Source organism: Sapajus apella, unplaced genomic scaffold (assembly GCF_009761245.1).
Source record: "Sapajus apella isolate SASKATOON/1434 unplaced genomic scaffold, GSC_monkey_1.0 scaffold19, whole genome shotgun sequence".
Taxonomy (NCBI): domain Eukaryota; kingdom Metazoa; phylum Chordata; class Mammalia; order Primates; family Cebidae; genus Sapajus; species Sapajus apella.
This window is the reverse complement of record NW_022436959.1, coordinates 15,297,371-15,324,970: the sequence shown is the minus strand read 5'-3', so window position 1 is coordinate 15,324,970 and position 27,600 is coordinate 15,297,371. Positions and strand designations below refer to the sequence as shown.

Below are 27,600 nucleotides of genomic sequence, written 5' to 3'. Positions count from 1 at the left end.
TTTTCTTGAACGTTCTTGCCAGCTGTGCAGCTTTCAACCAAAACCTTTCTTCAGGAAACGGGTTTGACCAACTTGCACAGTCCTTCCTGCTGAGGTTGCTAAGTAACAACTCCCCTCTTGTGGTCTGCCACGTTTGCTACACCTGATCTTTCCCACTGCACTCTTGACTGTAGCTGTTGGAACTCCCAAGTCTAATCCAGAAGCTTTTAATTTTAAACAGCAGGATGTACAGTAAGGCTTTTAGATGTCCACTGAAAAGTTTATTTCTTCTCCTATATGTGTTTCCCTGCCCCACCCCCCCGCAAACTGGTGGGCTATATTACTTGCTTATCTTAAAAAACACCTACTATCTCTTTACCTTGACAAAATGGCTCGTTGAAGCCTCCGGAATGGAGTGTCTCCTATTCAGAGAATATGTTAGCTATCTGAATTGTCCAACTTAGAGTGAGAACCTTCGATATAATAATGCAATATCTTAGGAAATATCTGTCCAAACAGCAGATTTTGCAAATCTTTTGAAGAGATTCCTACTGTAGCCATTTCCAGTAAATACTCTGGTCTGAAACAGTAGTAAATCTTCATTCCAAATTAAATATGTTGCTTTCCATGTTTGATTTTAGATGGCAGTGAAAAATAGTGATGGTGTTTGTTCAGGTACTCAGAATATCTGATAACTAAATAAATGCATTTCGGTTTTTATAATCCAAAACTGCAGGCATTTCCAACAGTATGCTAAGTCTTGAGAATAGTTCCAATAAAAGTAAAAGGGATGTTCTTCGTTTTCAGATGAAGATTTTAGAAATAAGAATTTCAGATTCTAATCTCTAAACTGAAATTCTTATCTTGGTTATATTAAAATAATGGTTCCTTGCCCAGCTCACTGAGATTCTGGATTTCAGGAAAGTGATCATTGGGACCAGTGTTTGGATTGTTCTATCACAGAAGTACTTTGAAAACTAGCCAAGAAATCATTCCCGTGTGTGTGTGTGTGTGTGTGTGTGTGTGTGTGTGTGTGTACATATGTATATGTATATGTGTGTATATGTGTATATATATACACATATATCTGTGTGTATATACATATGTGTGTGTGTGTGTATATATATATATACACACACACATATATATATATATCACTTTAAGTTCTGGGGTACATGTGCTGAATGTGCAGGTATGTGACATAGGTATGTATGTGCCATGGTGGTTTTGCTGCCCTCATCAACCTGTCATCTACATTAGGTATTTCTCCTAATGCTATCCGTCCCCTAGCCCCCTACCCCTGACAGGCCCTGGTGCGTGATGTTCCCCTCCCTGTGTCCTTGTGTTTTCACTGTTCAACTCTCACTTAAGTGTGAGAACATATGGTGTCTGGTTTTCTGTTCTTGTGTATGTTTGCTGAGAATGATGGTTTCCAGTTTCATCCATGTCCCCACAAAGGACATGAACTCTTCCTTTTTATGGCTGCATAGTATTCCATGGCACATATGTGCCACATTTTCTTTATTTGGTCTATAATTGATAGACATTTGGGCATTTGAATTGGTTCCAAGCCTTTGCTATTGTAAACAGTGCCGCAGTAAACATACGTGTGCATGTGTCTTTATAATAGAATGATTTATAATCCTTTGGGTATATACCCAGTAATGGGATTGCTGGGTCAAAGGGAATTTCAATTTCTAGATCCTCGAGGAATTGCCACGCTGTCTTTCACAATGCTTGAACTAATTTACACTCCCACCAACAGTATAAAAGCGTTCCTATTTCTCCACATCCTCTCCAGCATCTGTTGTTTCCTGACTTTTTAATGATAACCATTCTAACTGGCGTGAGATGGTATCTCATTGTGGTTTTGATTTGCATTTCTCTAATGATCAGTGATGTTGGGCTTTTTTTTCATGTTTGTTGACAGCATAAATGTCTTCTTTTGAGAACTGTTGGTTCATATCCTTTGCCTACCTTTTGATGTAGTTGTTTCTTTTTTTCTTGTGCATTTGTTTAAGTTCTTTGCAGATTCTGGATATTATGATAGATTGCAAAAATTTTCTCTAATTCAGTAGGTTGCCTTTTCACTCCGATTATAGTTTTTGTTGTTGTTGTTGTTGTTGCTGTGCAAAGCTCATTAGTTTAATTAGACCCCATTTGTCAGTTTTGGCTTTTGTTGTCATCGCTTTTGGTGTTTTAGTCATTAAGTCTTTGCCCATGCCTATGTCCTGATTGGTATTGCCTAGCTTTTATTCTAGGGTCTTCATGGTTTTAGGTGTTACATTTAAGTCTTTAATCCATCTGGAGTTAATTTTTGTGTAAAGTATAAGGAAGGGATCCAGTTTCAGTTTTCTGCATGTGGCTAGCCAGTTTGCCCAACACCATTTATTAAACGGGGAATCCTGTCCCCATTGCTTGGTTTTGTCATGTTTGTCAAAGACCAGATGGTTGTAGATGTGTGGTGTTATTTCTGTAGCCTCTGTTCTGTTCCATTGATGTATATATCTGTTTTGGTGCCTGTACCATGCTGTTTTGATTACTGTAGGCTTGTAGTATAGTTTGAAGTCAGGTAGCATGATGCCTCCAGCTTTGTTCTTTTTGCTTAGGATTGTCTTGGCTATGTGGGCTCTTTTTCGGTTCCATATGAAATTTAAATTGGTTTTTTCTAATTCTGTGAAGAAAGTCAATGGTAGCTTGCTGGGAATAGCATTGAATTTATAAATTACTTTGGGCAGTATGGCCATTTTCACGATATTGATCCTTCCTATCCATAAGCATGGAATGTTTTTCCATTTGTTTGTGTCCTCTGTTATTTCTTTGAGCAGTGGTTTGTAGTTCTCCTTGAAGAGGTACTTCATGTCCTTTGTTGTTTTCCTAGGTATTTTATTCTCTTTGTAGCAGTTGTGAGTAGGGGTTCACTCATGATTTGGCTCTCTGTTTGTCTGTTGTTGGTATATAGGAATGCTTGTGAGTTCTGCACATTGATTTTGTATACTGAGACTTTGCTGAAGTTACTTATCAGCTTAAGGAGATTTTGGACTGAGATGATGGGGTTTTCTAAATATACAATCATGTCATCTGCAAACAGAGACGATTTGACTTCCCCTCTTCCTGTTTGAATACCCTTTATTCATTTCTTTTGCCTGATTTCCCTGGCCAGAACTTCCAATACTGTGTTGAATAGGAGTGGTGAGAGTGGGCATCCTTGTCTTGCACTGGTTTTCAAAGGGAATGCTTCCAACTTTTGCCCATTCATTATGATATTGGCTGTGGGTTTGTCATAAATAGCTCTTATTATTTTCAGATACACTCCATTAGTACCTAGTTTATTGAGAGTTTTTAGCATGAAAGGGTGTAGAATTTTGTCAAAGGCATTTTCTGCATCTGTTGAGATAATCATGTGATTTTTGTCATTGGTTCTGTTTATGTGATGGATTACATTTGTTGATTTGCATATGTTGAGCCAGCATTGCATCCCAAGGATGAGGCCAACTTGATTGCGGTGGATAAGCTTTTTGATTTACTATTGGATTTGGTTTGCCAGTATTTTATGGAGGATTTTTGCATCGATGTTCATCAGGGATTTTGGCCTGAAATTTTCTTTTTTTTGTTGTGTCTCTGCCAGGTTTTGTTATCAGGATGATGCTGGCCTCATAACATGAGTTAGGAAGGCATCCTCTTTTTCTATTGTTTGGAATCGTTTCAGAAGGAATGGTACCAGCTCCTCTTTGTACCTCTGGTAGAATTCAGCTGTGAATCCACATTCCTAAGTGTTTTTAATGTAATTTCCATAGCTATTCTCCACAACAGTAATGACTTGCCATGACTTTTGGTCCCAGGACACTCACTTTTTATCTGGGTTTTGAATAAACATTGAAAGCATTTTGATACTCCCAGTGTACCTGGCTTTTATGCAAATCTAATGTTTGTAAGGTTATTTTATAGATCATACCTATTTGAAGATGGCTGTCATTATTATAAAATCATTTGGTTAACTAGCGAACATTTTGGCACACTTAATACCTTTTCATTTCCTGAGAGCTAAACAACAGAAAATTTTTATGTAAATTGAGTGATGTATTGTAAAAGTATTATGAATTAAGTAATTCAGTTTATGACTCTTTTGACCATAAATTAAAGATCTTAGATTAGGAATTGATACTTCAGTAGTTGGTGCTATTCTCCTTCATAAACAAGGACAGAATTTCTGACCAGAGACCAACCAGCAGGGCGTGTGCTGTGAACTGTGTCTGTTTTTCTCTAGTGGCCGTAGATTAGTAGTGAGTCAGTCATATTCTCTCAGTACCCTCTTATGATAGAAAGCCAGGCAGGTTGACAGAGGCTGACATTACAGGCTGCCACTGTCAGAGCAAATTAGCCTGCAATGTTATGCAGTGAGATGAACTTCATACTAGGAGTCTAGAGACCCAGGTTCTAGTCCCAGCTCTGCCACTAACCTAAGCGACCTTGGCAAGCCATAAACTCTTTAGGCTCATAAAAAGAAATCAGTTGAATAACCTTTAGTGGTCCTTCTTGGTCTAAAATTATGCTCTGCTAGATGAAACAGCATGTTTTTCACTCACCCCATATCCTAGCCAATTAAACCAGGGTATTTGTACTCAGAAAAATAGTTTTATTTCTGTTCTGAGATTGCATAATCAGCCTCTCACCTCCAAACCAGCAAATCTCAGCCAGTGGAAAGAGAGAGGAGGAGCTCACTCCTGTAGAGGAACATATAAAAACCCGATGGGAGCAGCCCCATGCCAAATTTGGAGATTCACACCCGCTTGATTCTCAGTATGATGCAGTGACAAGGGCTGGTGTGTTTTGTTCCTCCTGGGAGTGGAGCTGGAAGATGGATTAAGAACCTCTGTTTTAAGAACACAACCACACTTCCAAGTTTTATGTTGCTCTTCACACCTGCTGTTGCTCCTCCTTGGAGTTTAAGTTCAAGAGCTCATAGCTACCTTCAGTCTTCTAGAAGTCATAACCTCTGGATTCATGTCTTTCACAGAAACAACAAAGTGATTCTGTTTACTTTTCCCACCCCTCTGGTTAACTTTGTTGCTTTTTGATCCTTCAAATCATGAGAGAGCATTAGCAGTCTGTTTAATTTTCCCAGACAGGAAATTAACCAAAAATTAATTTAGCAGCAATGATAAAACCCACTGAGTCATTATATAATTTTTGCCTTTCATAGATCATAAACACCCCAATTGAGGATAATTTACTATCCCTGGGAAATCTAAACATATCAAATAATGTTTCAGAGCAAGATGTAAAACCCAATTTTATAGGCAGACATCCTTCTCCTTTCCATCAGCATAGCAGCATCTCCCTCCTCTCTATTAACCTCTCTTTTCACAGAGAAAATCAGACCTGTTCCCCAAGCAGGTAGATTTCTGCTTTTCAAACTGGAATCTCTGAATGCTTTAGGGTCTGTGTAGATATGCAAGAGAGATACAGAGCAAGGGAGTCATCCATGAGGCATCTTATGGAGGTTAACTCAGATATTTGGTTAAATAAACATTTAACCAGTTGAAAGCTTCTGTTGGTGTGGTGCGGTGGCTCACACCTGTAATCCCGGCACTTTGGGAGGCCAAGCTGGGTGGATTACCTTAGGTCCAGAGTTTGAGACCAGCCTAACCAACAAAGTGAAACTTTGTCTCTGCTAAAAATGCAATTATTAGACAGGCATGGTGACAGGTGCCTGTAGTCCCAGCTACTTGGTAGGCTGAGACAGGAGAATTGCTTTAACCTAGAAGTGGAGATTGCAGTGAGCTGAGATAGCGCCACTGCACTCCAGCCTGGGCGACAGAGCGAGACTGTGTTTAAACAAACAAACAAACCAACAAACTTCCGTCATTTGCACCCAGAAGCAAAATTGTGAGAACCTCATGCTTTCTGATGACTAGTCTCACACATTTATTCTTGAAACCCTAGAAGAAGGAGCATGGTTATGTATAGTGGCTAACTGAAAAAATTAGCTGCTATTGTTTTGAGAAGAGATTACACTAATACTGTTAGCTGATGTGATCCTCTAGAGTGGCAGTGGAGAAATGGCCTGTTTCAATGCAACCCAGGAGCCAGGAATGGTTTTCAAAGGATTGGAAACAAGAAGAATATGTGGCAGAGATGGATGTGACCCACAAAGCCTAAAATATTTACTCTCTGATCCTTTTGCAGAGAAAATTTGTCAGCCCCTGCTCTAGAAAGATTTTTCATTGAAGCCTAAACACCTGCTACTTTAAAAAATAAGTTAATCATCTTGCTGGTGGTTTGTTTTGCTTCTCATGCTTATGTGAATACACACAAACACATACATACCACACAAATCTCAAAACTAACCTGACTTGTTACCAGTTCCTAATCCCATCACAGTGAACTGTCCCATTGAACAAAAACAAAAATTCTAGACTTCTCTGATTCAGTGTTTTTGACTTAAATTTTTTATTTAATTTTTAATTATCAAAATGTATAAATTCTCTTTTCATCTGAGAATATATGTTAGTGGTTGAATCAGGAAGTTTACGAAGTATGAACATAAACCAGGTGAAAATTCTTAAGCAAATGAAGAAAAGTTAAAAAATCCTGGAATTTCGCTGAGATTTTCCACAAGGAGAGGTATGAACCCAAGGTAGTGTGGCAATCAAAAGATCGCAGGATGAGCTGGGCATGGTGGCTCACGCCTGTAATCCCAGCACTTTGGGAAGCCGAAGCAAGTGGATCACCTTAAGTAAGGAGTTCAAGACCAGCCTGGCCAACGTGGTGAAATTCCATTTCTACTAAAAAGTAAAAAAAAAAAAAAATTAGCTGGGTGTGGTGGTACACACCTGTAATCCCAGCTACTTGGGAGGCTGAGGCAGGAAAATCTCTTGAATCTGGGAAGCAGAGGTTGCAGTGAGCCAAGATCATGCCACTGCACTTCAGCCTGGGCAACAGAGTGAGACTCCATTGCAAAAAACAAAACTCAACAGGATGTACGCAGAGGTATATTTAAAATATAACTTTTATTGTAGAGATGTTACTATCTCTTATGTGTGAGAACCCTAGGCCCTAACTAGATGAAACCTTCACTCTTGAAATTTCATTTAAATGTCAGTCAGTACATCAAAATGATATTAATAGGGGACCTCGGCACCTTACTTTCAGCAATGGACAGAACATATAGATAGAAAATAAAGAAACGTCAGAGTTAAACCACACTCTAGACCAAATGGACCTAAAAGATGTTTAGGTCCATTCCACCCAATAGCGCAGAATATACATTCTTCTCATCAGCAAATGCAACTTTCTCCAGGATAGGTCATATGTTATCCCACAAAATAAGTTCCATCAAAAAGTTTTACAAAATTGAAATTATGTCAAGTCTTTTTTGTGACCACAACAGAATAAAACTAGAAATCAATAATGGGAGAAACTTTGGAAACTATACAAACACTTGGAAATCGAGTGATATACTCCTAAACAACAAATGGGTCAAAACAGAAAAAGGAAATTAAAATAGACTTCTTGCTAGGAGTGGTGTCTCAGCCTGTAATCCCAACACTTTGGGAGGCCGAGGCAGGCGGATCACGAGGTCAAGAGATCGAGACCATCCTCGCCATGATGAAACCCCGTCTCTACTAAAAATACAAAAATTAGCCGGATATGGTGGCACGTGCCTGTAGTCCCAGCTACTCTGAAGGCTGAGGTGGAAGAATCACTTGAACCCAGGAGCTAGAGGTTGCAGTGAGCCGAGATTGTGCCACTGCACTCCAGCCTGGCAACAGAGCAACACTCCGTCTCACATAAAATAGACTTCTTGAAAGAAAAATGGAAGCACAACGTGCCAAAACCTATGGACACAGAAAAGCATTTTAAGAGGAAAGTTTAATAATATTAAAAGCATCTCAAACTACCCATAGTTATGCCTCAAGAATCTAAAAAAACAAGAACTAAACCCAAAATTAGTAGAAGAAATGAAATATCAGAATAGAAATAACAAAAGACTAAAAAAAATACAAAAGATCAACAAAATAATTGGTTTTTTGAAAAGATAAAATTACCTATAATTCCAATACTTTGAGAGGCCAAGGCAGGAGGATTGCTTGAGGACAGGAGTTCAAGATCAACCTGGTCTACATAGACTCTTTCTATAAAAATGTTTTGAAATTATAAAATAGCCAGGCATAGTGATGCATGCCTATAGCTCTAACTACTTGGAGGCTAAGGCAGTGGGATAGATTGAGACTTGAAGTTCAAGGTTGCAGTGAGCTATGATCACACCACTGCACACCAGTCTAGCACTCTAGCCTGAGTGATAGAGTGAGGTACTGTCCCACAAAGCAAATAAAAACATAAGATCAACAAACCTCTACTTAGACTTAAATTTTAATAAGTTTCAAATCAGAGATGAAAAAACATAACTGATACCACAGTAATAAAAATAGACTGTTATGAACAACTATATGCCAACAAAATAGAAAACCTAGAACTGGATAAATTCCTAGACATGTACAACCTATCAAAATTAAATCGTGAAGAAATAGAAAATCGGAACAAACTAATAATGAGTAATGAGGTTGAATCAATAGTCAAAAGTGTCCCATCAAAGAAAAGCCTAGGACCTGATGCATTTACTGCAGAATTCTACAAAACATTTAAAGAAGTAATACCAATCTTTTTTAGACTATTAGAAAAAAAAGAAGAGGGAGTTCTCCCAAACTAAGTCCAGGATCACCCTGATACTAAAATCAGATAAAGACACACACAGAAATCTATGGGCCAATATGCCTGATAAACATAGATATAAAAACCTTCAACAAAATAAGAGCAATCAAAATTCAATAGCACATTAAAAAGATCATTCATCATGACCAAGTGGAATTCATTCTGGGAACACAAGGGTGGTTCACCATCCACAAATCAATAAACATGATACATCGCATTAACAGAATCAAGGGGAAAAAATGCGGTTGTTTCAGTCAACACAGAAAAAGCTTTGATGAAAATCAAGATCTTTTTACAATGAAAATTCTCAACAAATTGTGTATGGATGGACCATACCTCAAAACAATAATGGCTGTATATGACAAACCCACAGCTAACATATTGAACAGGAAAAAACTGAAAACTTTTCCTGTAAAATCTGAAACAAGACAAGAATGCTCACTTTCACCACTTCTGTTTAACATAATACTGGACGTTCTAAACAGCAAGTAAACGAGAAATAAAGGGCTCCAAATTGGACAGGAGAAAATCATATTATCCCTGTTTACAAATGATTATATGTATAGAAGGCCCTAAAGACTCCTCCACCAAAAAAAAAAAAAAACAAAAAAAACACAAAAAAACCACACCTGTTAGCACTAATAAATTCAGTAAAGTTGCAGGATAAAAAATCAACGTACATAAATCAATAGTATTTTTGTAAACCAATATTATCTGAAAATTGCAATTCCAATTACAAAAGCTACCAAATTAAAAACCTCAGAAATTTAAGCAAGGAGATGAAAAATCCTTAGAAAACTATAAAACATTGATGAAATAAATTGAAGTGGACACAAATAAATGGAAATATATTTCCTGTACATGGATTGAAAGAATTAACATAGCTAAAATGTCCATACTACCCAAAGTGATCTACAAATTCAGTGTAATCCTTGTGAAAACACCAATGACTTTTTTCACAGAAATAGGAAAAACAACCCCAAAATTTATATGGAATTAGAGAAGACTACAAATAGTCAAACCAATCTTGAGCAAAAAGAACAAAACTAGAGGCATCACACTGCCTGAAGTCAAAGTATATTACAAAGCTGTGTAACCAAAACAGCACGGCAATTGCATAAAAACAAACACATGGACAGATGAAACAGGATAGAAAACCCGGAAGTAAATCTACACACTTACTGCCAACTGCTTTTCAGCAAAGGTACCAAGAATACATGTTGTCAAAGAACAGTCTCTTCAATAAATGGTGCTGGAAAAATGATATCCACATGCAGAAAGATGAAACTAGATGCCTATTTCTCATCAACTACGAAAATCAACTCAAAGTGGATTAAAGACTTAAATGTAAGACCTGAAACCATAAAACTACTAGAATAAAACGTTGGGGAAATGCTTCATAACATTGGCCTGAACAAGGATTTTTTGGGTAAGTCCTCAGAAGCTCAGTCAGCAAAAGTAAAGATAGACAAATGGGATTGTATCAGACTAAAAGGCTTCTGCACAACAAAGGAAACCAACAGCCTATAGAGACAGTTTGTAGAATGGGAGAAAATATTTGCAAAATATGCCTCTAACAAGGGCTTATTATCCAGAATATATAAGGAACCCAGTAGCAAAAAAAAAAAAAAAAAAAGATTTGATTTAAAATGGGCAAAAAACGAATAGACATTTCTCACAAGACATACAAATGAACAAAAGGTATGTGAAAAATGTTCCACATCACTAGTTATCAGGGACATGCAAATCAAAACCACAATGACATATCTTTTCACCTCATTTAGAATGGCTATTATCAAAAAGACAAAATATAATTGCTAGAATGGATGTGGAGAAAAGGGAATGCTTATACACCATTGGTGGAAATGTAAATTGGCATAGTCATTATGGAAAAGAGTATAGAGGTTGCTCAAAAAACTAAAATCTACCATATGATCCAGCAGCTATATGATTTATCACAAGGAAATGAAGTCAGCATGTCAGAGATATCTGCACTTACATGTTTATTGCAGCATTATTCACAATAGCCAAGATCTGGAGTCAACCTATCAACGAATGGATAATCAAAATGTGGTATGTATAAACAATGGAATGCTACTCATTGTCTGAAAATTCAAGAAAGCAATTCTATTTACAAAAGCTATCAAATAAAACTAAGAAATTTAAGGTGAGAAATCCTTAGAAAACTTTAAAAAGTCATAAAAAAGAATAAAATCCTGTTATTTGTGGTGACATGAATGAACCTGGAGGACATTATGTTAAGTGAACTAAGGCATAAAAAAACAAATACCACATGATCTCATTTATGATATCTAAAAAAGCCAATCTCATAGAAGTACAGAGTACAAAAGTGGTTACCAGGGGCAGGGGAGGGAAAAGGAGAGGGGATGGTGGGTAGAGATTGGTCAGTGTTTACAAAATTACCTGTTGATCATTTTAGTAGATCATTGTTACTTTTTTTTTTTTTTTTTTGGTAACACCATTATCAAGGTATAATTCACATACTATACATTTCACCCACTTAAAGTGTATAATTCAGTGGTTTTTAGGAGGAATAAGTTCTGGTATTTTATAGTATCGTACAGGGATGACAGTAAACAGTATTATAGTGTATATTTCAAAATAACTAGAAGAGGATTCTGAATATTCCCACCACAAAGAAATGATCGATGTTTGAGATGATGGATATACTAAATATGATTCAATCATTATGCAATGAATACATGTACTGAAACACCTCATGGGGCCCCATAAATATGTACATTTTTGTATCAGTTAAAAATAGTTCTTTTAAAAGTCAGTCGTACAAATCCTGAAGTTAGGGTGAATCGTCAGAACTGGCAGTGAACTGTACAGTGAATAGCACTAACAAAGATTTTCTCGAAGCTACTTGTAAGATCATTTTGGAAATCCTTGAGGAAACTCAGTAGGAGAAATTTTGATGATGCTCTGTGCTATAGATATGTTTGATTAGATTGTCAGTCAAAAGAGGCGGATTAACTTAGAAGGCGTCCTTATCAAACAAGATCGCCCTGTGATACACATTACTATGCTCAAAAGACAAGCTGAACCTCTGAGAAACAATATTAGCATGGTAACTTACAGATTGATTAAAAGCCCAAATGTTAGTGATTTGACCTCATGATAATTGGTACATTTTTTTGGTAGCATCCTTGTCAAGTTGAAATTCACCTACCGTATAATTCACCAGCTCAAAGTGTACAAGTCAGTCATTTTTAGTATATTCACAGAGTTGGGCAGCCATCAGCACAGCCTGTTTTAGAATTGAAATTTCTGTATTTTTCTGTATTCATTTGCCTGATCTGGACATTTCACAGAAGTGAAGTCATACAATATATGATATTTTGTGACTTTTGTCACTTTGTACATTTTCAGGTTTCATTTGTGCATGTATCAATACTTAATTCCATTCTATGGCCAAATATTAGGTTGGTGCAAAAGTAATTGAGTTTTTCCGTAATATTTCATTGCTTGGATTTTTAAATTATTTACTTATTTATTTATTTATTTTTGGGACAGAGTCTCTTTCTGTTGCCCAGGCTGGAATGCAGTGGCCTGATCACAGCTCACTGCAGCCTTGACCTCCCAAAGCTCAGATGATCCTCCCACCCTCAGCCTCCCAAGTAGCTGGGATCACAGGTGTGTGCCATGACACCGTGCTAATTTTAAGGAAGGGCCAAACTGTTTGTGAACGTGGTTGCACAGTTTTGCATTCCCACTAGCAGTGTATGAGGGCTCCAATTTTTCCATGTCCTCACTGACACTTGTTACTGTCTTGGCTTTTTTATTATAGTCATTCTCATTGGTGTGAAGTAGTACCTCACCGTGGCTTTGATTTACGTTTCCCTGATGACTAATGATGTTGCACATCTTTTTATATGCTTTTTGGTCATTTGTATTTCTTCTTTGGAGAAATGTCTAGTTATTTTACCCAGCTTTTACTTGTACAGATGTTTGATCATTGTATGCCTATCACATTGTAGAAACATGACTGAATACATAATTATCGACTGAATACATGAACAAATCACTATATTAAACGTTGATGCCTATAATGAAATAGTAAGTAATAACGTTTGTGAGAGCAGATAACCGTGTTTGTCTTGGTAATGGTATATATGCCCAGTACCTAGAAGACTCTCTGACAGTCTGGCATGGTATAGGTGTTTATTCACTAGGTGAATAAACATTTGATTGCAATGTGTTATATGATATCACCAATAGTTGAAGAAGATATCAATAAGATAAGATGATTTTTTTTAATGAGCATGATTATTAACTCAAAACCATTTGCAAATATGTGAACAAGTAGTGTCAAATCCAGGACGTATAAAACAAGGGCCCAGGACCACCGCGTTTGCCAAATACACTAGTAGCCGCTGCCTGGTTCACTTACAGTACTTGGCCTGTAGTTCATTCACCTCTTAATGGTTTTAGTGTCTATTTTTAATATTGCTATCAATACTCACAATACTCATCTTTTAAAATTTGTCCTTTTTAAAAAAGGAATGTATACTGCCGAGCTGTACATTGGCTTGGTCTGTAGAGGGTTGCTAGCTGAATTGCTGATTCTCCTTTTGGAAAACAATTAAATAGTAGGAGGTACTGACAAAGTAAAAACAAACCCAAACTGAATAAAGTGAATAAATTAATCATTCAACTAGTAGGTTTTAAAAGTGGCTTATTTGGCAGATGTTTTTTCAGGTTTAGACACTTAATCGACAACTGAAGGTTTTTGTTGCCAGTGTAAGATACTCTTCAGGGACAGGAAAATGTGAGAGTTGGATGAACACAGTAGGTGATAAGTGTGATCAGTTCTTTGGGATTTTAAAATTCGTATTCAGGCAAGTAAAGCTTTAGTAATGTAAGCAAATTATAATTTTTAAATAATCTTTACACATTAAAACCAGTTGTCTCATTATAAATGTTTCCGGTCAAATAACACGGCCAGTGGTTCAGAGGTACTTTTCTTACCAAAGACACAAGAGACTTAACCTCTGAACAAGACACAATTATAAAACATCCCCCAAGAATCACATAAAATGTTGCCACTTTATGGCATTCTGGGTATCTCTCCTCAAATTAAAAATTGTTGCAAATATTGTGACATTTTGATAAAAAGGAGACCTGCCTGAATGTGATAGAATGTCTTTTATTTTGAATTTACCCAGTCGTTCAAAATTGATAAATTCAGTGAAATAACATCTCACGTTGAAGTCAGTGAGATAGGCAATAAATATGTTTTTCTCGTGGCTATTTAAAATAATTTCAATTATAATTGGGCTCTGGCTAATATTCTATCATGATACTATCTATACAATTTAAATATTTTATACACTTAATAAGGAAGAATCCAGAGTTTTCATATGTAAGGCGAAAGAGGAGACTGAGAAGGTACTCCTTGCTGCAGCCATGCCTCCAGGCCTCATAAGAAGTTTCACTCTAAGCAACTTCGGCTGCTTTGAGAAGTTCCCGTATTTGTGGTTTTGGCTTCTCTGTCTCTTGCATGAATTAGAAAGCTCCCCCTTTACTAGATCCTCATAGCAGGTTCCTCACAGGAAAGTGACCATAAAGCCTGTAGGAGAACATCTCATGTACCGTGTAAATACATATAATTACTATGTACCGTTTAAATTTAAAAAGAAAAAAACATAAATTAAGCTGGGAGTCTTGAATAGAATTAGCATAGTGACTATTTACAGAAATCATTTTCAGAGGAAAGGGTTAAGTAGAGATGTTGAGGCAACCAAGCATTTGCAGTTACAGGAAGCCATTGCCGAAAGTATTGGAAAGGCATTTTAAGAATATATGTGCTGGGGGCCAGGCACAGTGGCTTACACCTGTAATCCCAGCACTTTGAGAGGCCAAGACGGGTGGATCTCCTGATGTCAGGAGTTTGAGACAAGCCTGGCTAACATGTCAAAACCCCATCTCTACCAAAAATACAAAAATTAGCTGGGTGTGTTAACATATACCTGTAATCCCAGCTACTCAGGAGGCTGAGGCACAAGAATAACTTGAACCTGGGAGGTGGAGGATGCAGTCAGCCGAGATTGTATCACTGCATTTCAGCCTGGGTGAAGGAGTGAGACTCTGTCTCAAAACGAAAGAGAATGTATGTGTTTTTAATATTTTATCTTAATAAAATATTTCAATACATTATTTAACATATACACTTATGTATATCTGTATATATGTTATATATATACACATATATATACAGATATACATAAACAGATGCATACACATTTTATCTTATCCTTAAAGAATAGAAGCATTTAATATACATTTAATCACAGAAAGTACAGCTAGCTGGCCCTGAAGTAACATCCTTTCATTATAATGTCGATGAAAAAAAAAGTCCCGTCCTGCTTGCTGGGACTGCTATCTGTGTGGAGTTTGCACATGTTCCCTACGTCTGCCTGGGTTTCCTCTTGTCCTCCTGTTTCCTCCCGTATCCCCGCCATGTCCCACAGCTATGCACATTAGATGAGCTGGAGTGTCTACATGCTGGTCCCAGTGTGCGTGAGTGTGGGGTGTGCAAGTGGCCCTGCACTGGGATGACATTCTCTCCAGGCCTGGTTCCTACCTGGCGCCCTGAGCTGCCAGGGTAGGCTGTAGTTACGCATGAGCCTGAACTGCAGTCAGTGGGTTGGAAAAGGAAGGAATGAGTCAATGAAAATTATTGTCAAATTAAAAATTTGTTAAGGTAGATGATAATCATACAAATGCACAACACTAAACGTTGCAGTACAAAAACCCTTCTCAAGCCTGCCAGATCTGCCGTTTTTGAACTGCGTGGTGGTAGGAGGTGCTACTTAAGATTTCCTGCCTTGCATGCATTTATTTCTCAATTGAACCCACCCCCGCCATGCCCACCATTTCTCATTAATGCACCAAAAATTGAGTAAAAAAATTACCTTACTTATTTTTATTAACATTTTTAAATGTATGTGTAGCTCACGTTTATTTCAGTGTTTAATATTAGAAGTGTTTGGGGCCTTTATTTAGAATTTTGATGATGTTTTTGTGACCAGAAACATGCCATAGGAACTTCAGTCTTGTTTATATCAATTAGCCTGTGGTAAAACTGGTTTCCTCATATGGCATTTTGCTTAAAGTCACAGTTTGCAAGAGTTTATCCATGACATTGAGGACTCACTGTATAATAATAAAAGCTAACATTTGTTGTTATAGGTCCTTTATATGATTGTTTTAATTGTCACAGTGACACTGTGAGGTGCTATTGTCACCATTTCACATATGAGGAAACTTAATCATATGGTGATTTGGTGGGTCATTGCTCATCCGGCTGTACTTCAGGAAATTTGGGAGCAGCTGAAAAATTCTAAATCACCTAGCCTTCTGGCCATTATAAGAATACAGGAATGGAATGACACCTTAGTATCAGTTATGGTTCATAGAAATCTCCTGAAAGTCTGTATTATCCTCCCTTTAGGTATATCAGGATCGGAGATAAAGAATGTGAATTTAACAAGAACTTTCGCCTTATCCTTCACACGAAATTGGCAAATCCTCACTATAAGCCGGAATTACAAGCTCAGACAACTCTCCTCAATTTCACAGTCACGGAAGATGGTCTAGAAGCACAGCTGCTGGCAGAGGTTGTCAGTATTGAAAGGCCAGATTTGGAGAAACTGAAGGTAAAAATGTTTATGTCACCACTAACACTTACACAGCACTTGCTCTGCACAAATCATAGTGCTAGACACAGAATTATAAAATAGGATTCTTGCCCTCTAGAATGTTGCAGTCTAATTGGGAAAAATAAGTATACATGTTAAAAGTTAAACAAAGATTTTCATAAATGCTAGATTGTTACAGTTATGCCACAAGTAGGAAATAGGCTGGCTATAGATCTTGTTTGAGGAATAGGACTGGGGCAAACAAAGAGGCGTATGAGTGATGGAAAATAAGAGGTATAGAAACAGGTATGTGCCCAGGTAGGTTGGAAGATAATTGACTAATTTAGCCTGGACAAAAGAATGAAGAAGAGGTGTAATGAAATAAAATTGGAAAAATTAAGGACCTGGTAGCTAGTTATGACTAGTATACAAAGGGACATTTATGGCCCTAAGTATATTAAGAAACAATGCTGAAAATAATTAAATTCGGTGCTATATACAGAAAACAAAACAACATAGCCTTAAAATGCAGAAAAAAAGGGAATAATAAAGATAAAATCAGAAAATAATGACATAGAAAATAGAGAAACAAAAGATGAACAAAATAAAAAGATAGTTCTTTGGCAAGAAGGGGTGAGGAAGTGATAAAGTAGGTATACTTCCATAAGGGCTAGTGAAGAATGAAAGACAAAAGGCAAGTAAAAGAAGAAAAAGGCACATAACTACACCGATTAAAATATATAAAGGAACGCTGTGCTCAGCTTTCTAACAATAAAGTTGAAAATTGAAATGGTGATGTGAAAATTAAAAATAATTTATGTGGTAACAGGCAAATTTGGCAATAGTGTGTCTCAAACATTTAAATGAGATATATTAAGAATTGAAACAAGGATTGATATTTCAGATGTTAGAGATCTATGTCCTGCATTTTGGAAATTGAAGGGATTTCTTTCCACAGATAAACACTATTCTTATTTTGAATAGCTAAGCTAGAATACTTTTTCTTAGTATAAATCAGGGGTCCACAAACTATTTGGCCTGCCACCTCTTTTTGTTAATAAAGTTTTATTAAAACACAGCCATGGCCAAGCACAGTGGCTTAGACCTATAATACCAGCACTTTGGAAAACTGAGGTGAGTGGATCACTTGAGGCCAGGAGTTTGCGACCAGCTTGGCCAACATGATGAAACCCTGTCTCTACTAAAAATACAAAAAAATAGCCAGGTGTGGTGATACACAACTGTAGTCCCAGCTACTCGGGAGGCTGAGGCATAAGAACCACTTGACCCCAGAGGGGTGGAGGTTGCAACGTGCCAGAATAGTGTAACTGCCCTCCAGCCTGGGGGACACAGCAAGACTCTATCTTTTAAAAAAAACAAAAACAAAAGCACAGTGTGTTCATATATTTACATATTGTCTATGACTGCTTTTGCACTATAATGGCAGAGTTGAATAGTTGCAACAGAGACCTTTTAGCCTGAAGTATTTACTATCTGGCCCTTTCCAGAAAAAGATTGCCACCCTGGTATAAATCCATTGTTCTCAAACTATGGGTCCTGGAACAGCAACATTACCATCAGCTGGTGCTGATGCAAATTTGCTTTAAATGTAAATTCTCTGACCACACTCCAGATCCCACTAAATGAGAAACTCTGGAGGTTGGTGGGAGGCGTCCAGCAATCATGTTTCACTGAGCCATGCAAGAAATTCTGGTCTGTGCCCAGACTCTGTGTGAGGCTCCTTTACTTGGATTTGCCACTGCAGCAGTTGATAAGTAGGCATCGATAGTCATGAGATCAAGGCTGGGTATAAGTACACTTGGCTCCCTGAGACCTCCTTACAGATGTGCTCACATTCAGTGGAACTGTAACATGCCAGAAATGAGTGGTTCACCAAGTCAGAGTTCAAAGGACCACTGGCTTGCTGCCTTGTGCACTAATTGCCAAGCTGGATCAGGGACCATATCTGTAATCAAGGCACCACTAGACCATATAAGAAAATAGTTTGTTTTTTTTTAAAGGTTAGCATAAGGAAGTTGCAGGAGTCCTTTATTCTGAATGTCACTCTTATTGGATCTATGACTTATAAGAATTTTCTCCGATTCTGTAGATTGTCTTTTCACTTTGTTGTTGGTGTCCTTTGAAGCACGAAAGTTTTTAATTTTGGTAACGTTCAGTTTATTTTTTTCTTTCTTGTGTTTTTGGTATCATATCTAAGAAATAAATCACAGTTCATGAAGATTTACTCTTATATTTACTCTTATATCCTGGGAGTTATGTGGTTCCAGTTCTTATGTTTAGCTCTATTGTGCATTTTGAGTTCATTTTTGTACGTGGTGTGAATTAGGGTCCAACTTCATTCTTTTGCATGTGTATATCTAGTCGTCCCAGCACTTTTTGTTGAAATGACTATATTTTCTCCTTTACATTGCCTTTGATCAACATCAGTTGTCCATGTTTCTGTGGATCTATTCATATTTCTGTGTTCTCTGTTTCATTCCATTCATCTGTTTGTCTGTTCTTTCATCAATACCACATGGCCTTATTACTGTAGCTTGATAGTAAGTCTGGAAGCCAAGCAGTGTCAGTTCTCTGACTGTTTTGTTTTCCGTATATTTTTGGTGATTCTGGATGTTATGCTTTCTAATACTTTAGAATCACATTTTCAATATCTATAAAATAATGTGCAGGTATTTTGATTAATACGATGTTGAATTTCAGAAAGGAATAACGAATGTCCTAACAATATTAAGAGTTCCTATTCATGAAAATGCTGTATCTCTCCATTGTTTAGACCTCTGGTTCCTTTCATCAGAGTTTTATAGTCCTCCGGATAGGTCTTCAACATTCTTTGTGAAATCTATACCTAAGTGTTTCGGTCCTTTGGTACTAATGTAAATGGCATTGTGTTCTAAATGTTAAATTACAATTGTTCAAAGCTGGTATATAGAAGAGCAATGGCTTTTGTATATTAATCTGTATCCTGCAAGTGTGCTATGTCTGCTTATTAGTTTCAAGAGGCCGTATGTCCATACTTTGGGATTTTCCACGTAGGCGATCATGTCATGTGTGAACAAAGACAATTTTTTATTTCTTCCTTCCCATTCTGTATACCTTTTATTTCCTTTTCTTGTCTTACCGTATTAGTTAGGACTTCTAGTACAACATTAAATAGAAGTGGAAACTTGCTTCATTCCTGATCTTAGGGCAAAAGCATCTAGCTTCTCACCATTAAGTAAGATGTTAGCTATGATTCTCTTCTTTTAGATGTTCTTTATCAAAAAAGTTCCCCTCTATTTCTAGTTTGCTGAGAGTTTTCATCATAAATTACTGTTAAATTTTATCATGTTTTTTCTGCATTTATTGATATGACTTCATTATTTTTCTTTAGTTTGTTATATAACATTACTTCACTTTTGAACCAGTGAAGAATAAATCCTACTTGATCATGGTGTTAATTATTTTTATACATTATTGGATTTGATTTGCTAATTTTTTGAGGAAGTTCACATCTATGCTCATCAGAGATACTGGTCTGTAGTTTTTTGTTTTTTCCTGTAATGGCTTTATCCAGATGCTTGCCTTGTAGAATGAGATGGAAAGTGTTCCCTCTGCTTCTGTTTTCGCGAAAAAAATGTAGAGAAATGATATGATTTCTTCTTTAACTCTTTTCTTCCAGTGAAATTATCTGGATCTGGTGCTTTCTGTTTTGGAAGATTACTCTCGAGTTAATTTCTTTAATGCATATAGGCCTTTTCATATTATGAGTGCATTTTTGGTAGATTCTGTTCTCCACAGTATCGATTCACTTTATCTACGTTACCAAATTTGTAAGCCTATAATGGTTTATAATATTCTTTTATTATCCTTTAATGTTCATGGAATTGGTATTGATGCCCCTCTCTCATTTCTCATACTAGTAATTGGTGCCTTCTCTTGTCTATGTGTTAGCCTGGCTAAAGAATTATAAATTCTAATGATCCTTTCAAATAATCAGCTTTGGATTTTATTGATTATCTCTGTTGGTTTTCTGGTTAAAATGTTATTGACTTCTGCTCTGATTTTTATTATGTATTCATAAGCTTGCTTTATGTTACATTGATCCTTTATCTAATTTTCTAAGGTAAAAGCTTAGATAAATACCTTTAGGTTTTCTTCTCTACTTTTCTAATATATGCATTCAGTGCTATAAATTTCCCTTCAACCACTGCTGTTGCTGCATCTCACAAATTTTGATATGTTGTATCTTTGTTTGCATTTATTTCAAAATATTTTTAACTTTCTCTTGAGACTTCTTTGGCCCCTGTGTTATTTAGAAATGTGTTGTTTAATCTCCAAATATTTTTGAATTTTAAGCTTTCTGTTACTGATTTCTTATTTAATTTGTTATGGTCTAGAACCTTTTAGGTGTATTGTTTGATCCATCTTGTGAATGGTCCATGTGAGCTTGAGAAAAATGTATATTCTTTTATATGTGGATTAAGTAGTCTGTCAGTGTCGTTTGATCCAGTTGATTGATGATGTCGTACAGTTCAACTATATCCCTCCTGATTTTCTGCATGCTGGAACTGTCAGTTATGATATAAGGGTTTTGAATCATCCAGCTATAATAGTGGACTTGTTTATTTCTCCTTGTAGTTCTTAGTTTGTGCCTTATGTTTTTTGACACTCTGTTGTTAGGTGCAGATACATGGAAGATTGTTAGGCTCTCATGGAGAGTAAACCTTTTTATTATGTAACATACTTCTTCTCAAAAACTTTTGTTATTCTGATAACTACTTTGCCTTAAATTAATATAGCCACCTCAGCTTTCTTTTGGTTAGTGTTAGCATGGTGTATCTTTCTATATCTCTCTCTCTACCTTTAATTTGTACCTTTAAAGTAGGTTTTGTAGACAACAGATAGTTGGGTCTTGTTTTTTATCCACTATGTGAATTTCTTTTAAGAGATTTGTATAGATAATTCACATTTAACGAGATTGTTGCCATAATTAGATTACTGTCTACCATATTTTTTATTGGTTTTTATTTATTATACTTGTTTCTCTTTAGTTTTGTTTCTTTTTCTCTTATTCTGCCATTTTTGGTCTTAACTGAGCACCTTCTATGATTCTAGTGTCTATTCTTTCTTAGCTATATATATTGCCATATTTATATATAGCTGTAATATTTATATATTACAATATAAATATATATTGTCTTTTTTGGTAATATTTGTCTTTTCTTCTTCTTCTGCCTTCTTTGATTTTAATTAAGCATTTTATAGGATTTCAGTGTCTCTTCTCTCTTAACAATATATATTGCTATATATAAGTACAACATAAATTGTACTTCTTAAAAAAATTTTAGTGGTTACCTTAGCATTTGCCATTTATATTTAAAATTAACTCAGCCTGCCTGCCTGCCCTCCTTCCTTCCTTCCTTCTTCTTTTCTTCCTTTCTGAGACACAGTTTCACTCTTGTTGCCTAGGCTGGAGTGCAATGGCACAATCTCGGCTCACTGCAACAGCCACCTCCCAGATTCAAGTGATTTTCTTGCCTCAGCCTGAGTAGTTGGGATTACAGGCATGTACCACCATGCCCAGCTAATTTTGTATTTTTAGTAGACACAGGATTTCACCATGTTGTTCAGGCTGGTCTCAAACTCCCAACCTTAAGTGATTCACCTGCCTTGGCCTCCAGAAGTGCTGGGTTTACAGCACAGGGTTTGAGCCACCACACCTGGACTCTAATTTTGTTTTCAAATAACACTACTGCCTCATTGATAATGCAGGTATATTTGAATGGACTATTCTCATTTGCTCCCTTTCATCCTTTATAACATGGCTGACATTCATTTCACTTACCCATAAGTTATAATCACTGACTACACTGCTGTTACTACTGTTTTGAACAAACAGCTCAATTAGTAAGCTAACATATTGTACCTTCATTTACTCCTTCTCTCGTACTCTTTCATTCTTTATATGGATGTGAGTTTCTGACCTATATCATTTTTCTTGTCTATGAAGAAAAACTTCTTTTAACATTTCTGGTAAGGCAGGCCAACCAACAACAAAATCCCTCAGTCTTTGTTTGTCTAAGAAAGCTTTTATTACTCTTTCACTTCTAAAGGATAATTTTTAAAGGATACAAAATTATTTGTTGATTTTTTCCCCTAAAAATTTTAAATATTTTACTCAGCTCTCCTTTTTGCATAGTTTCCTGAGAGAAGTTCTATGGAATTCTTATCCTTGTTCCTTCATAGGTAATTTATTTCCTGTGGATTCTTTCACTATTTTTTGTTTTTGACATTATGCAGTTTGAATAGGAAATGCCTAGGACTTGAGGTTTGGCATTTATTCTGCTTAATGTGCAATGGGTGTCCTGGATCTGTGGTTTGGAATCTTTCATTAATTTTGAAGAATTTTTAGCTACCATTATTTCCAATCTTTCTTCTGCTCATTTTTTTTCCTCCTTCTTCCTGTAAGCATCTCACAGTTTTTGAACATTCTTTCCTTTTTAATTTTTATTCTTTTTTTTCTTTTCAAGTATCTACTGACATATGTCTAAGCATACTGATTCTTGTCACTGTGTCTAATCTACTTATGAGCTCATCAAAAAGCTTTCTTCATTTTTATTACATTGTTTTTTATTTCTAGCATTTTCTTTTTATTCTTTTTCTGTGTCTCTACTTACATTGCCCATGTGGTCTTGCATGTTGTTCATGTAAGATTTATTGCTGTGGTAAAATGAGGAAACTGAGGCAAGTATAAGAAAATGAGAAGCTAATTTATTCAGCTCCCGGGTGAGGTTCTGTGGTCCAGGGAGGGGCCAAAGAAGTCACGCCTGGCTGTTTAGGTCATGGGGTTTTATGGGAAGGGAAGGTGATTGATTGACTATTGGGGAAACAAAACAAAGGCAATTTTATTGGCTGTCAGGAAGCAGGAAATGCCTGGAACTAGTTGCCATTGGTAGGCGGGCAGGACTTTGGGTAAGTGGGCCTTGATTGGCTGTTGGGGAAACAAAGTGAAGGCAATGTTATTGGCTATTAAGAAGCAGGAAGTACCTGGAGCTGGTGGTCATGGGTAGGTGGGCAGGACCTTGAGTAAGTGGGCCTTGATTGACTGTTGGGGAAACAAAGTGAAGGCAATCTTATTGGCTATTAAGAAGCAGAAAATACCTGGAGCTAGTGGTCATGGGTAGGTGGGCAGGACCTTAGGTAAGCAGGCCTTCCGGGGGCATACAGAGCAGACTGCTACCGGGCAGGGTCTGATGGGGCTTCTTTAAAAAATTTTCCTGCAGGGCCGTTGAATGCATAATTTAGTGCTAAATGTGGGCTTAGGTCTGGTATGTGGAGGCGGGTGCAGGGAAGCCGTGCGGCAAGGCCAGATAACAAGCTTGGGTAATGACATAGTTATCAGAGGCAGAGAGAGATGGATGTGTCTGTTTAACCCTCTGCAAGGCAGCCAACCTTACAGTTCACTTTTCCAGAAAAGCCCTTAGCACATTAAGCAGTTATTTTTAACTCCCAGTCGGATAATTCCAAAATCTCTGCCACATCTGAGTCTTGTTCTGAGGTTTGCTTTGTCTCTTCTGTTTTTTCCTTTTTTTTTTTTTTTTTTTTTTTTTTTTTGCCTTTTAGCATACTTTATACTTATTTGTTGAAAGCCAGACGTGATGTATTAGATAATTGTCACAAAAGGAAATAGTGCTCATTGTAGCTGCTCGTGTCATAGACTTCAATTTAATCTCATGCCCTTGTTTTTGTCTCCCTTGTTGTCTTTAGGTTTTCCTATTATTATTATTTTTTTTTTTGAGACAGAGTTTTGCTCTTGTTACCCAGGCTGGAGTGCAATGGCGCGATCTTGGCTCACCGCAACCTCCACCTCCCGGGTTCAGGCAATTCTCCTGCCCCAGCCTCCTGAGTTGCTGGGATTACAGGCACGCGCCACCATGCCCAGCTAATTTTTTGTATTTTTAGTAGAGACGGGGTTTCACCACGTTGACCAGGATGGTCTCGATCTCTTGACCTCGTGATCCACCCGCCTCGGCCTCCCAAAGTGCTGGGATTACAGGCTTGAGCCACTGCGCCCGGCCTAAAAATTCTTTTTTAAATAAAATCTGTGCTTTGCAAATCTCTCAGTTATAATTCACTGATGTTATAGTGCAGTCTGTCAATGTGTTGGTAAGGTATAATGAAGGGGAAGCATTCCTTTATAATTAAATCTCAGGGTTTTTCAGGAGGCATGAATCACTGGGATGTGACCTGCAGAAGAGTTACTTAGCCTTTTTTAAAATACAGGAAGTCTGCCCTTCCCCACTGGTATGGTTTGGCTATGATCCCACCCAAATCTCATATTGAATTGCAGTTCCCATAATCCTGACATGTGGCAGGGACCCACTGGGATGTAGCTGAATCATGGGGCCGGTTTCTTCCATGCTGTTCTTGTGATAGTGAGTTCTCATGAGATCAGATGGTTTTATAAGGGGCTTTTCCCCCTGTGCTGGCAAATTCTCTCTTCTGGCACCAAGTTAAGAAGGACATGTTTGCTTCCCCTTCTAACATGATTGTAAGTTTCCTGAGGCCTCTTCAGCTATGTGGAACTACGAATCAATTAACCTCTTTGCTTTATAAATTACCCAGTCTAAGGAAGTCCTTTATAGCAACTTGAGAACAGACTAATACATCCAGATCATATTAGGCCCTGACCCAGTAGTTTCCATTGTGGGCAGGCTTTTGTTAAGGAGAACAGAAAGCTCTGGACATATTTAAAATGGTTACTTTCGCTCTGAGCTTATGTCAGAAAGCTCATCCTCAGCCCAGAGCAGGAGTAGATTTTATCTGACTTTCACTGTAAGAACCTGATAGGGTTTCCTGGAGGTAAAACGCAAAGAAGTGTAGAGAGACTTCAAAGACGGGGCCCCCTGAAATTTTTTTCTTTGAGGTAGAGTTTTGCTCTTGTTGCCCAGGCTGGAGTGCAATGGTGCGATCTCAGCTCACTGCAACCTCCGCCTCCTGGGTTCAAGCAATTCTCCTGCCTTGGCCTCCCGAGGTAGCTGGGATTACAGGTGCCCACCACCACACCTGGCTAATTGTTTTGTATTTTTAGTAGAGTTAGGGTTTCACCATTTTGACCTGGCTAGTTGTTGAACTTCCAACTTCAGATGATCCACCCGCCTTGGCCTCCCAAAGTGCTGTGATTACAGTCATGAGCCACTGTGACCATGCCCCCCTGAATTTTTAATTCAAGCTCTACCTTCAGCAATTAGTCAATTACTGTGTCAGTGTTCCTGAGAAGTTGTGATTCTCTGTATTTGCTTATTTTTACAATGGTAATTTTCCCTGTGATCTCAGCTCTCTGATATATGTAAGAAGAATTGATGATGAGCTTTTTTCCTATTGTGAGAATGGAAACGAAACTTTTAAGCCTTTATATATCTGAGCAGAAACCAGCAGTTTCTGATGTTTTCTTAAACAGATTTTTCCTATGGTTCATGATGTTAAATCACTGTAAGGGTTTATACTCTGTGCCCTGGAGGGCAACCAGACATTAACATACCTTGTGAAGTTTTTTAAAGAATTTCCAGAAGTTATGATTGGTGTGATTTAAATGTTAAGGGTGTTTTGTTATATACTGATTCCATGAAATTTGTGATTAAGGAAACTGTGCTTTAAAAACATGTACTTGGCCAGGTTTGGTGGCTCACGCCTTTAACCCCAGCACTTTGGGAGGCCCAGGTAGGTGAATCATTTGAGGTCAGGAGTTGGAGACCAGCTTGACCAACATAGTGAAACCCCATCTCTACTAAAATACAAAAAAAAAATTATCTGGGTGTGGTGGCAGGTGCCTGTAATCCCAGCTATTTGGGAGGCTGAGGCAGGAGATTTTCTTGAACCCGGGAGGCAGAGGTTGCAGTGAGCCATGATCGTGTCACTGCACTCCAGCCCGGGCAGCAAAGACTCCCTCTCAAAACAAACAAACAAAAAAGCGTGTACTTAACCACAATTTCTCACACTTTTCTTGGTTTGTATTAGTTGGTATTGACAAAGCACCAAAATGATTTTAAGATTGAGCTCAAGTATCTGGAAGACGACCTCCTTTTGCGTCTTTCTGCGGCAGAGGGAAGCTTTCTGGATGACACCAAACTGGTAGAGAGATTGGAGGCGACAAAGGCCACTGCGGCAGAGATAGAGCACAAGGTAGGAAGGGCTGAGAAGGCCTGGCAGGTTCTAATGCTCTGCTTGAATGAGATACATGGGGTGGCAGTGTAATCAGACTTATTAATTCCTTGAAGAGGACCAGCGTGTGGAATTCAGGTGATTTAATAAGCTGCAATTGGACTGTGTGGGATTCTAAATGGAGATGGAGATGGTTGAATGTGTGCTTCTTCTAATTCCATACAGATCTCATTCATATTGGACGCTGTCTGGCTATTATTTTTCCTGGGCAACCAAATGTGAAGAAAATTGAGGCCTGCTGGCTTCTATGGCTGAAAATCTGAAAAGCCTTAGCAACCATCTCTACCAAACTGACATCCTACAGTTTCTCTGCAGGTTCTCCAGGCTGTTGGACATTTCTGAGAAATTCTTAGAAGTTTTGTTTATATGCCTGCCATGGCAGGATACTAAACAAAGGATGGTCTCCTGCTGCACTCAAATGCGCTATTCACCCCAGGAAAAATGACATTTCCTAATCGGCAGTAGAAATTTTCATTGAATAGCCTGCCTGCTAATGTCCAACATGGGTCCCAATATGCCTTATGTGTGATACGCACTTGGGACTTTCACGAATGACCATTAACCCTTAAAATTCCATTGTTGCAGTGAGAATTAGACCCTTGTTTGCTTTCTGGAATATCCTTATTAGTAAGTAGTTATTAATTACCCAGGAGAAGCTATGTTACTACACATCCTGTATATTTGTCTTAAATTAAGCAAGGAAATGGAATCCCAAATTACTCTGTCTTTTCAAGTAAGTGATTTCTAGGTGGCTCCTGAGATGGCAAAGATAAGAGCAATTAAGTAAATTAACTTAGCTTTGAAGTTAACTTCTAATTGTCTCTTAAAATGTGTCTTCCTATCTTCTTAACACATCACCATGTAGTGACTTTCTTCTCTGCCCTACATTTTATTTCCTTTTATACACAAATATTATGAGTCAAGTCTATAGAGAAGGTTGGGGAAAATACTGTATCCTGTAGGACCAGCAGCCGTCCTAGATAAAAGAAATAGGTATTTGAGCTTTGAGTAAAACTGA

General features: G+C 37.5%; 1 protein-coding gene and 1 long non-coding RNA gene across 2 annotated transcripts in view; both read left to right on the top strand.

Annotated features, from left to right (window-relative positions):
* The window catches only part of DNAH11 (dynein axonemal heavy chain 11), a 406,504-nt gene that overhangs the window by 330,889 nt on the left and 48,015 nt on the right, over nt 1-27,600 (top strand). Inside the window, exons 66-67 of the mRNA XM_032287021.1 lie at nt 16,175-16,379; nt 26,379-26,543. Coding sequence (XP_032142912.1) covers nt 16,175-16,379; nt 26,379-26,543 — 370 coding nt within the window. The remainder of the gene's footprint in view (nt 1-16,174; nt 16,380-26,378; nt 26,544-27,600) is intronic.
* On the top strand, nt 1,627-10,823 carry LOC116557515. Its single transcript, XR_004271549.1, has 3 exons — nt 1,627-1,640; nt 2,662-2,664; nt 10,657-10,823. It is a non-coding gene; the product is annotated as an uncharacterized LOC116557515 (long non-coding RNA).